General features: G+C 44.4%; 1 protein-coding gene across 2 annotated transcripts in view; it reads right to left on the bottom strand.

Moving 5' to 3' along the window:
- The window catches only part of MEMO1 (mediator of cell motility 1), a 37594-nt gene that overhangs the window by 20396 nt on the left and 4273 nt on the right, over positions 1 to 12925 (bottom strand). The window contains exons 2-3 of one of the 2 annotated variants that reach the window (XM_018559983.1): positions 3867 to 3948; positions 2433 to 2501 (exon numbers count right to left, since the gene is read on the bottom strand). In XM_018559983.1, the coding sequence (XP_018415485.1) occupies positions 2433 to 2501; positions 3867 to 3948 (151 nt within the window). The remainder of the gene's footprint in view (positions 1 to 2432; positions 2502 to 3866; positions 3949 to 12925) is intronic. The other variant, XM_018559984.1, reaches the window with a different exon arrangement.

Here is a 12925-nt window from a genome sequence, read left to right as displayed (position 1 = left end):
GCAGATGAAAAACTGAAGTTTTTCGTCTGCTCTGCGGGCTCTATGGTGAGCTCATGTTCCGTGGTCTCGGGTCGGCCAGAGGAGAGGGGGATCACGAAAAGCACAGGGGGGGGAGGGGCGCGGTGTGGACAGAATCGCTTCTCGTTTCATTCAAGTGATCTGATAAATGATCAGATCACTTGAAAACGAGCGGCGGCTCCACACTGTACACTTAGCTCTGCTTGTCCGGAGCGGGGCTAAGTGTACAAAAAAACTACTCGCCCGGCGCCCGAAACTGCATGTCCCGGGCGTCGGGCGATAGGAATTCCACACCCCTGTGATGAAAGGATACAGGCTGGCTAATGCAAGCAACAATAGGATGTCATCTTTTAAATATAGAAAAGCAAAGTATTTAAAAAGAACTTTATCCTCTCTGTTCATCATTTTTTAACCTTTGCATTGGTAAAATTTACAGCTGAGCGAAAGAAACAAAGGGAGTTAGTAAAATCCTTTTCTTAGTGATAATAGAGGGACACAGTAAGTTTTTTACTTTCAGGTTATATGGTTGCTTACAGGGAGACTGGACATTGGCATAAAAAAAAACAAAAAAAACAAGCCCAGGATGACTCCTCCTTATACCAGCATGCTTCACTTTTGTAGCAAAGCAGTTTTGAGTGCATGATCAAACACAGAGGTTTAGGACCCGAGTCCCTCAATGGACCCCCAAAAAAGGATTTCATGGCGAATACAAAAAACCTATTTTCTTTCTTGTCCATTGAGGAACATGCAAAAGCAGTCCAACTAAGTGGTGGGCAGCACAGCAAACAAACGCTAACAGATCCAAGAAATCAGAGAACTGGGGACTGCTGCAGCATAAAGAGTTCCCTGAAGGACCTTACACCCAAAGCTGGCATCAGGTGAGGCCACAAGGTCCGCATGGTAGAACTTAGAGAACCTGTAAACAGAAGACCTGGTGGCAGCCTTGCAAAGCTGGGAAACCATTCCTTAATGTGGAAAAGCCCACGAAGCCACCGATTTACAAAAGTGTACATAGATCAGAGTACAGAAAAAGGTGGCATTTTTCCACCTTTTACGATTATGGTCTGCCTAACTCACCAAGAAATGGTGGAATGCAGCTGGAGCACTCTTACAGGGTCCTTTCAGGATTACAAAATGGGAATCTGTCTTCCCGAAGGAAGCAGTGGCTGAGAGATACTCTCACAGCCTGAACCACACCTGGAAAATGGAGGGAAATTTCTCTTTAGTGAACTGCAGACAGAAAGAGGGACAATGTCATGGTTGAAATGAAAGGCAGAAAGCATCTTAGGCAAGAATTCCTGGGCCTCAACACCACCTTGTTACTATACAGAACAAAATAGGGTTCCTTGGAGGATAAGGCTGCCAGCTCATTTGCCTTACAGAGGTGATGGCTGCAAAAAAAGAAACCCCCTCACATGCATGAAGGTAGAGGGAGTAACGTCTATAATGGGTTTGAGCGGTAGTTTCTGATTCAATGGAGTAACACAGATCCTCTGCACAAAAGTCACAAGAGCCAGATGCTGGTCAAGGTCCAGCTGTGAGGACAGAATCTGTCCCATCGAGAAAACTACTAGAGTGGAAGCTTAAAAAACTTACACAAAGTGAAGTAAGCCTTCCATGTCTGATTATTTACCTTGTGAGAAGAAGCCTTTCTAGCTTTTAGCATCATCCAGTGGGGTCTGGATGTGGTACTGTAAAAATCAAGCTTAGGACGATTATGCCAGAAAGCTGCAATCTAAGTGAGGAAGCTCTAGCATGTACATATGCATGTATGCATGTATGTATGTATGTAGAGAAAGACTTGACTGAAGAAAAAAATAACTTGAGGGTTAAAAACTTCCTGCGTCTCTCATTGGACGAGAAATAAATGCTATTTCAGCATTCATCCATCAGTGTTCCTAATGTATTAAAAATGCTGAGACTTGCAACCCAGACTTTTAATAAAGAGGGGATTTGCCAACAATAGATGTGACTATACTGACTTAATGCTGGACAATGCTTTGTGTTACTCAAATATGGCAGCCTAGGAATGGGTTAATGAAGCTACACTTTTGGCACATATGGAAATTAAACGAATTTCTAGTCACTTGAGAAACACATGACAAAGCTGTTCTATTGGTTATGACCTATTATAAACACGTTAAAGTCATGTAATATACATGACACATGACTGTAGGTAATAGAAGACATTAGGCATTCATTTGTTTTGTACATGAAAGGACTGTAAGCCAATAAAGAAGGCATTGATCATTTTACCATTTCTCTCTCTTTTTTAAACTGTTTTAGGACTTTTTTTCTCCAAACTGCTAGTTATGGAACACATGAAAATAGAGACTCGACAATCAGACCTGTCACGCTACCTATGAACTACAAAAGTAATAAACATGACAAAGGCGTGATCAGAGGAAACTTACGTAATGGAAGGGTCTACTTGCTTGTAGGCATGAGCAGCACTGGATCCACAGTAGGTATATCCAGCGTGACTATTTAGGAATATTTGGAGATAACATTATTATTTATAACATACAACAATTTATTTACATTTTAACTCGTCAACTTTTTTCATATTTTCATTTAAACCTCCCCCTCTCAAACTCAACTCTGACAAAGCATTAAAGTGACATTAAACCCTCAGATTTTTTAACATAAACCAATACTGTAATGTGTACCTTACTGTAATCCATGGTTGTTTCCCTTCTCTTTGCTGCTCTTCCTTTTAAATCCTCATTTCTTCTCATGCTCTGCAGAACTTCCCTTTGCAGCTTAGTGCCTCTTCCTGTAGTGCTGGCTCAGGTTGTGAACCTACACACAGACACCATGTATCCATTTCAGAGACAAGGCAGTCTGCTGCAAAACAGAAGTTCTGCCCAGCATGAGAACAGATACAGATTTAAAAGGAAGAGCAGCAAAGAGAAGGGAAACAACCATGGATTACAGTAAGGCACACATTACAGTATTGTTTTATGTTAAAAAATCTGAGGGTTTAATGTCACTTTAAGGCAAAACCATTTTAATGTGTAGGCAGAATATACTAACCTCCTCCCGTGACCTAAAGCTCAGTATATAGTGAGCTACAGCTTGCTATATACTGAGAGAGCCGCAACCGGGACGGATCCCGACAATACTGTCGAGTTCCACCCAGCTGCTTGAGTGACAGCGGGCTCTGCCTACCTAGAGGCAGAACCAGCTGTGACCACCCCTCCCCGTCCGTTCCTCCACTCAGCTCTGGAGGATCAGAGCGGGGAGGGAGGGAATCCCTGCGGGGAGCGGTGACAGTCACCGCTCTCGGCAGGGAGATGACCGAGAAGTGAGCGAGCAACATTATGTGTTCGCTCACTTCCTGATCAATAGAGCCGACGAGTGACAGTTTGAATGTCACAGGTCGGCTCTAATGATGAGGTTGAGTGTAAACCACTCACCTCATAGTTCTCCTTTAACTGTGATAAAGCTATTACTGGTTCACGTTTTGCTTTCTTCTAGCTTTATACAAAAACAGGAACATTGGAGCTAGAACCTCTGCCAGATTCGTAGCATTGTCCATTTCCCCATCTTAAGAGAGATTTTCCTGTCATGTGACATCCTGCAAATTAGGGTATGGCAAGGACACCAATAGCAGAGATTGCACTCATCCCCAGAACGTCTAAAACCTAAAATGTGGGCTTGAGATGGGTTATAAAGAGATCATAAACTGGCTTTAGAAAAAAGGTACAAAAGTACTGCATCCTGATTGCTAGGCTTGTACAGTATACATTTGCAATGGATATATTTTTAGTACATGCAGAATCATCATCCAGCCTTTCATCTAAAGTACAGCAAGACTTCTAGTATCTTCAAATGAGAATACTCACGGTGCAATAATGGCTCTTGCAGGTCTTTTTGAAGTTTGTGCTTGGGACAGCCAACTGTCCAATTGGGAACTCAGCTGGGGCCCTAAAATAATCAGAAACCCTTAGCTGTCTCATCACACTGAGAAAACAAATTAAGCTCTGCAAATGAGAGCGCAAAAAATAGGAAATGGTAGGCCAACGTTTACAAAATGTTTCCTCGGGTACAACCAACTAATAGGTACCATACTCTGGGAGAAATGTGTGTATTCGTTGGCAACATTCTAAAAGTAGCAGGCTACTTCACTGAAGAGAAATACATTCCATGCACAATCAGTGGTACCAAAGAAGAGATTTTGAATTACAGTGGTCTCAAACAATGCAAATGTAACAGCAATGATGCATAAACAATGCCAAACAACCTAAATGAGGGATTACGTGTTTAGAAGTTCAAGAAAGATTTTATACTTCGATAACATGCAGGAGTTAAAGAGAAGGCAAAGTAAAAGAAAAACCCAGGAAGTTCAAAGTTGCGCTAGCTTCTCCTTCCCTCACCTCCTGGGCTATTGCAGAGCGGCAGCGGCAGGTTTTGTGACCCTTAGCTGTCTAAATCAGCCTAAAGCCACCAGTGTGCATCCCAGACATGTGCCTGTAGTAATAAGTGAAGTTCCTTCATATAGATCACTTGTCACAAGCTGTAGGTAGGATTACAACTGGAGCATGATGGCCCAGTACTAGATCAATTGAGAAACACTAGCGATGACTTGATTTGTGCATGTAATGCTCTTTCTGTACCACATATACTTCACCGAAATGAAGAATGAAACATTACAAAGAAGTTACTGATGCACGGCTAAAGGATGATCAGATATCTCTAAAAACATCAGGGGAGGGAAAATGACAACCTGTCCTTGCTTAAGTCTATCGAGTGCAGAGACCTGCCATGATCTTTGCTCTATGCACACTGCTGCATACATTCAGTTTAACTTAAAGGGTAATTCCACTTTCCCAAGGGAATTTTGGAAAATAGAATTACCCTCTCCAATCTGTTCCCCTCTTCCTAAACTTACCTTTGGGCAAGCGTTTCTTACCATCTGTGGTGTACTATCCGTACTCAGTACTGCTGTGCAGCGCAGCCCTGAAATGGTGAGCTCTCATTGATGCGTACGGACAGTTCACCGGCAACAGCAGAGGAGAAGGAGCGTTCGCCCAAAGGTAAGTATAGCAAAAGGGGGGGAGGGGGAGAAGGGGTAATTCTATTTTCCCAAATTCACATGGGAATGTGGAATGACCCTTTAAAGAACTCCAGGTAAAACTTTTATTAACTGCTTGTTTTTTGTCTAGGTGTCCCAAAAAAAAAAAGAAGAAGCTGATCCGCCTCAGCATCCTCACGTCCTATACACTGTGTATTAGACGTGATGACTTATAGGACCTTAGACCACTGCAGCGGAGGGGGAGAGAGGCTGCATGGACAGGTCTAAGAGAAGGCCGGAATGACCGGTCTAAGGCCTAGTTCACACCAGCCCCAGTGCGTTCCGGCCCGATTCGGTGTCAGAACGCACCCCTTCTGACTCACTGCGTTCTGGGGCAGGGCATTACATTGAAGTCAATGGCGATCGCACGCACTGGAAGCTTGGCTGCGTTCCGGTGCGGTCAGAAAAATAATGCATGTAGCATTTTTTTTGACCGCACTGGACCGCAATGCAGGCATTGATGTGCCACGCGTTCCGGCGTGGGCGATCACACTGCAGCCTGGGAGCGTGGCATTGACTTCAATGCACCACCACACCCCTCCCGCCCCAGAACGTGGTGAGCCAGCCGGAATGCAAACCAGTGCGTTCCGGGCACCAATTCAGCCCGTAACGCACGGGGCTGGTGTGAACTAGCCCTAAGAGCAGGCGGCTCCGCAGTTCAGGCGAGTATAGCCTAGACAAAAACAAGCAGTTAACCCTTTACAGTGCCTAGGAGTAGCCCGACTGCAAGGGTCAATAAATGTTTTGACCAGAGTTCTTCTTTAACTTTCACTGCTGAGCCCTGCCTCCAAGGAGACTTTTTTTTTAGCACATGGGTGTTCCCAGATGGATTAAAATCCAGAACCCAGAGCCGCGCTATCCGAACAGGTTTCATTTAAAAGCACTGGATCACATATTTTGCTCTCCCATATCATATACATTAGGAGAAAAGGGGCAATTTTACAGTGAATTATTCAATGCAAGATACAGAGGACACATGAAGAACCCAAAATGATATGTTCAGCTCTAATATTCCTTATTAAAGTCTATGCAATTTCCTGTGATTCCCCTGCAGCATGTTTACATTTCATTTCTGCTGACTTTCTCATTGCTCCTATATTTCTACTCCAGTTTTTATTTCAATATACACTGAGTGGCCAGATTATTATGACCACCCCATCAGTACTTCGTTGGGCCACGAGATGACTCCACAAGATGACTTAGTTGGGCCGCCTCCATGGGCTGACTCCATGAGATGTTGAAAGGTGATGCGAGGAATCTGACACTGCACTGTGGCCCTTCTGTTGTCTTGTACCAGTCTTGCCACTCTCCGTTCTGCCCTAACATTGACTAGTTGCTGACGGCCACAATTTGCACGTTCAGACCCAGATTTTCCGCTGACAGACCAGTCTTTAAACACTTTAACAATGAGCCTCTCTTGAACATTTAACGCATTCTGCTGTTTTGCTGATACTCGCTTCATGGCTCCGAGCGCCAACAATCATCCCACGTTCAAAGGCTGTTAAATTGCGTTGTTTACCCATATCTTCAGAAGCAAATCACTTCTACTGTCGTTGTAAACAACCTGCTTCCCTATTTATAATGGTCTGGCCCTCTAGTAACTTCAGCGCAAAATTATAGCTAATTTGCCTACAAACGTCAGGTGGTCATAATAATCTGGCCACTCAGTGTATTTTTCTTTTTAAAAGCTTCAGTCAATTACTGATTGTTAAAACCCATTTCCACCTTAAGCAAAAAAAATAAATAAATATAGCCCCACAGCTGTTAAAAATGAGAAAGCAGCTCCAACTGCTATAGTCACCTGATCACGCTGTCCCCCGCAGACTCATCAGTCCAGTGATAGGGCGCCACTCCTCTTCCGGGCTGAAGGACGCCCAACATCCTTGAACCCAGAAGAGGGTGAACAGGACCGCTGACATTACTGCACAAGACACCAAAAAAAAATAAGACAGATAAATGTAAACAGATTTAATTTTTTGAAAGGTGCCAAACGTGCTCCAAAGTGGGTGCGGGGCTGGAGTTAAAGTGATACTAAAGTCAAACATTTCTTAAAGTGACATTAAACCCTCAGATTTCTTAAAATAAAACAATACTGTAATGTGTGCCTTACTGTAATCCATAGTTGTTTCCCTTCTCTTTGCTGCTCTTCCTTTTAAATCTGTATCTGTTCTCATGCTGAGCAGAACTTCTGAAACTACCATGGATTACAGTATTGTTTTATGTTAAAAAATCTGGGGGTTTAATGTCACTTTAAAGGGGTTCTAAACTCTCCGTTTTTTTTGCTTATATCGTGTGGAATATAACATGGGTGCAAAAATGGAAAAAAGGGCCTCAGTCATGAAGGGGTTAAGCTTACAATGGATGCTGCTCCCTGATGTTTAAGGGCCCATTCAGTCACAACACATGTGCTGGCAATTGTTTTCAGCGCAGCTCCAACACAAGCCAAACAATTTGCCTCGTCACTGATGGACACTTTCTCACCACTGCGTTGTGGTGGGAACATGGAGTGCGTTGCCTTACTTATTTTCAGCGCAGTGGGATGTGATTCGCACCCTGCTTTGCCTGTAGAACTGAATGAAATGTCACTTGTGACATTTCAGTGCCGGGATCGGCGCGTCCCTCTGTGTTGGGCATCGCACACCAGCTGCTGCGCGTTTTTCACAGCGGTTGGTATAAAAGTTTTAGTTCCTGCAGAATCAGCTGCTCCCCTAAACACCGGCACTGATATACAGTTTTAGGGTGGCACATTTACCTTACAGGGTCCTATGGAACCACCCTTGTGTCCACTAGTAAGCTGTGTGCGTCTCCACAAACACACAGGCACAGCAAGGCAATCTACTTGCTCCCTTGTCTCATCTCCAAGCTAATAGATGAACACTGCTGGAGACTGATCTGTACCTTGTGATCTTGTACAGGACAGGAAGTTCAGGGAAAGAGGCGAGAGAGTTGGAGCCAGTTGTTCAGAAACATGACGACTAAGTTCTTGTGTAAAATGTAAAAGAAATACTTTGCTGGGTAGTGTACATTTGTTTGATCTGGATTCATTATCGTGGATGTAATTGAATGCTACTTTAAGGTTTAAACAATGTTGCCGTCACTAATGCCTGTTGCTTTATATTTATTTAGAACCCAAAATGGGCATTGGACGCTTATAACAGAGAAGAGATATCACTATCTGCTCTTCATTATACCCCACAGTAATACTGAATACCATGGAATGCTTATTGTGGCCATTCATGAAATGAATGCAGCGATACTGATCCTGTAGTATGCTGCAGATTTCTCTCCGCTTCTTGCAACAGAGACACTCTATGATTTCAGGAGATCGACACGAGTGGGCTCTCCTGCCGCTCTTTGCTCCCCACACAGTGCTTCACTGGCTTTGGATCCCCGAAGCCAGCGAAGTGTTAAGCACCTTTGTAAAGTACATTGTTGTCCTTAATAAATGTCTTTTTTTTTTTTTTTAAACGGCAGCAGCATGGCCAAGTTAAATGGCCCCTTCAATGTAAAACTACCCCTACCCTTTTCCATTATTTGCTGCAATGCCGAGAGACAGATTTCTAAAGAGTTATCTACAACATTCTTTTATATGTTTCTAGTAGGGATGCACCGATACCGGTTTTTCGGTATCGAGTACATGTACCGATATTTTGTTTTCTCGGTACTCGCCGATACCGAATACCAATATCGGAAGACCCATTAAGGAAGCCAGGCAGCATATAATGACTCGCCACCTGGATTCCTGATTACCCGGGAAGCGTGTAAAGACTCGCCACCCAGCCTCCCGATTAGCAGGGAGGCCGTCTCCATGCATCCTCATCACCAGGTGACTAGGAAGCAGGGAGCTGGCTTTCTGGCCAATCAGGAAGCCGGGGGGCGGGTAATGACTCGACCAACAGGAAGCCGGGCAGCCAGTCATTACGCATGACTTGCTGCCCGACTTACTGATACCGGAAGTTCGGGTATCGGGATAGGCATCGGAGCATTTGGCCGAGTACTTATCGGTGCATCCCTAAGTTCTAGATGCGAGACATAATTTTGATGAAATATTTAGGATTTTAGAAAGTGGAAGAATATTACAGAAAAACAGGACTGTATTTGATATATTTCTGTGTCTGAAGGGAAAACACCGAGTATTTTTGAGTACAAATGGTGGAATAAGTATGGAGAATATAACTTAGAACTATTTTATGACTCCTATTCTGCATACTTGTTCCAGATCAGTGAATCAAAGTATTGAAGCCGCTGGGTCAGCACCATACCCAGGCAGCTGCCTTTTTTCACATGTAAATCAGGCACTTTGGAGAGTTAAATATCTAACAGATTCCTGGGAAGCCTGTGGACATTTTATATACAAGCACTGACTTAAATTAAACCTGTACTGAAGGATGGACCATCATTACAGCTTGGAACAAGATCAGGAAAATCACAGTAAATCCAGAATGCCAAACTTTCGATCTCCAAACTTTAAGTGCCCAGTCACACCATATCCAGCGCGTTCCGAGGCCGGAACACATTTAATCGCGTAGATCAAGCCATGCAGCGTGCTGGGGCGGGAGGGATAAAACGTGAGGTACAGGAATTCCCTCTGTTCCGATGCATTGCGATCGGAAAAAATGCTGCTGCACTATTTTTTCGGATTGCACTGCACCTGGAGGGAGGGCATTCCTGTACCTCGCCTTCCGGTGCGAGAATTGCACTGCGGGCACCGACACACCCCCTTCCGCTGCCCTGCTTGATCTATGCGATCTTGTGCATTCCGGACACGAACCGCACCAAAACACACTGGATATGGTATGACTGGGCCCTTAGCCAATGACTTAAAGTACTGAAGCCACTGGATCAGTATGACAGTCAGGGAAATGGTAAAGGAATGGGAGGTAAGTGATGACAACCTCTATACATCCAAAGACACACTGGTAGATTAATTGGCTCCTTGTCCAAATTGACCCTAGTATGTGTATATGAGATAGGGACCTTAGATTGTAAGCTCCTTGAGGGCAGGGACTGATGTGAATATGTAAAAATTGTAGGCGCTATATAAATGCCAATAACAATTAACCCTAAGTGCTGGTTTTCTTCAGATTTCTAAAGTTGTGCTTGCAACCCCTTCCCATCACTCCATTGCAGGTCTTCTCCTCAGCATGAGCCATAATACCGCATACAGTGAAGAGTTTACCGAGAAGAACAGACATCTTTTAGGCTGTGCAATTTACATTCTCCACCCCTCCCCCGTCCTCTCTGGTTAAGCTTTAGGTGGGTGTTCCACTAGCATTCCAAAGTTGCCAGATCCTCCTCCACATCCAGTACCCCTCTGAACATAGTCTAAGACCTTTAGCTTGTATAAAACCAGTGCACAGCAAGCTTTTCACAAGTTTTACTGTAGACTTTAAAGTTAACGGGCGGCTCGAGTTTAGAGACAGATCCTAATGGGAGTGCTGACTGTCAATGTAAACAAGCTGCTAGCAGGCTTCAGTAAGCCTCAGCACTCCTTGAAGCTTGGTAAAGGCCTGCTAGCAGCTTTTTACAGTGCCAGTCAGCACTTCCATCAATATCTCAGTCTTAAGCTGGCCATGCACTTTACAACCAGCGCACGACTTTCGTTGTGCGATAGTTGTGAGGTAATTCAAATCTCGTACGATCTGCCCATCTTGGACAGGCAGATCGTACTTGCGATCATCGCAAGCCCGCCCCACTGAGGAGAGGGCTTCCAATGACTGATTCAAATAGTGCCCAGATATATTTTCCTAAAAGAATGCCATGTAACATTTGTCAGTTTGTGAACTACAATGGAAAAAAAAATTAATCCTGGGCTTTATCCCCGAACTCCAGGAGACATTGAGATGTATGGTGCCTCCTGCTGTGTGCTACTAATGAGTGTACCCAGCATAATAAAGCTTTTCTTCCTCATAGGATCTGTGTATTGCTTTATCTACATGCTCTCCTGTTAGGTCAGGCTTCATAAAAGGCAGCATAAATGTAAAGCTACCTGTCTGAACACAGAGCTCCTTACATGAATGAAGGCCCGAGTACATTATACAATGTGCTAGCACAAACAATGCATTACCCATCACAATACTGTTGAAGAACATCAAAGAATATTTATGAATAGCAAAACCAGTGACAATTGGCCTAGTGTACTTTTCGTTTAAAGGAGAACTATGGGGTCAGGGCTTTTCCCCATAGTTCTCCTAAGGGTAACGGAAAGACATAAACTAGCGTCCTCCCGTTACCCTAAGCTCTGTATACTGAGACGCCGCAGCCAGGATGGATCCCGACATTACTGTTGAGATCCACCCAGCTGGGGGATTGACAGCTGGCTCTGCCTATCTAGAGGCAGAGCCAGCTGTACCTGCTCCCTCCCTTGATCGGACAGGCAAGGGGGGGGGAATCCCTGCAGGGAGCCGTGAGTGACAGTCACGTCTCTCTGCCCGGATAGATCGAGAAGTGAGCGAGTGACGCTATGTGTTCGCTCACCTCCCGATCTATTGAGCCGACCTGTAACAGTCTCTTGGCACAGGTCGGCTAGAACTATGAGGTGAGTGATTTTCACTCACCTCATAGTTCTCCTTTAATGCATTCTCTGCATTAAGATAAAAAAACACCCAGTACCTTTCTAAGTAAAAACACCCAGTACCTTTCTAATATTATTTTTAATCTTGGGGAACCCTTGCTAAAACCAACTGATTGGGGTTCCGTGGCAAAAATGCCCCTTACATTGGTGGCAAGTAGATACTGCCAAGTGGTCCTGGAACTATGCAGGCACCATTAAATTGGAGGTCAATCAGACACAGCTAAAAGGTACCCCTATAAACCTCTGGAGGAACCCTAGAGTTCCACTGAACCCTGGATGAGAACGGCTCATATAGTGTCAGGACCTTTTCCAGATGTAGCCATGCACCTGTAGCCCAAGCCATTAACTGTCCTGTGGGCACAGGCTTTTCAATGTATGCCCCCTCCCAACCAGTTTAATGGGATTATGCATAAGGGTCTGTGTATATAGGTAATTGTTTTTTACTTCCGACATTGCGCTTAAGAATTAAAAATGCATTTTTGAATTGCATCTTATGCAGTGGTATACTCCATGCAAATCATTTATGATGGTGGCAGATATCAAAACAATACACGTGTATACATCATGTATGACTGTTTATTATCTGGTGGGAAACCTTTACTGAGATGATCGCAGAGGCTGCCATCGCTGAGCACCTAACACTTGCAAAGCTGTAAATGACTTGCTATAAAGAGCACTGAGGTGCAGAACTATTTTAGGATCCCCATAGGCCCCCTTTGGTATCAATGGCCTCAGGCAGCCACCCATTCTGCACTTATAATCCGCCATGGATTCCTTAATGCAGGCCAATTATAAACCAGTGAAAGGACTCTGCCTAATAAGCCATCTTCATCCCATTTCTGCTGTTAAAGGAAATATTGAACAGCTGCCATGTGCTAATGCACTATGCTAAAATAAACTATGCAAAAGACACATGGCTTTCCTGCATCGTTTCTCTCTGCCAATCTAGCCGTCACCATCATAGCTACCACAGAAGCTACAGATAAGGGTGTCAGAACCCTCATGTACCCTAGGCAGATTTGATCACCTAGAGCAGGGGTAGCCAAGTCTGTGAGAATCTTGCAAAGCCTCATGGGATTTGTAGTTCCACACACAGCTGGAGGGCCCGGAGTTTGGCTACCCCTGCCCTAGAGGATGGTAAGGTCCATCTAGTTTTTATCTTGTGTATTAAACAGCTTCCTGTGCATGGTAAGACCTAGTGAAGGAGCAGGGGGGGGGGGGGGGGGGGGGGGCCTCACCTGCCACTGACCTCACCG

Source organism: Nanorana parkeri, unplaced genomic scaffold, assembly GCF_000935625.1.
Source record: "Nanorana parkeri isolate BGI_ZX_2015 unplaced genomic scaffold, ASM93562v1 scaffold424, whole genome shotgun sequence".
Lineage (NCBI taxonomy): Eukaryota > Metazoa > Chordata > Amphibia > Anura > Dicroglossidae > Nanorana > Nanorana parkeri.
The sequence above is the reverse complement of the archived record's forward strand: the minus strand, read 5'-3'. Positions and strand labels throughout refer to the sequence as shown.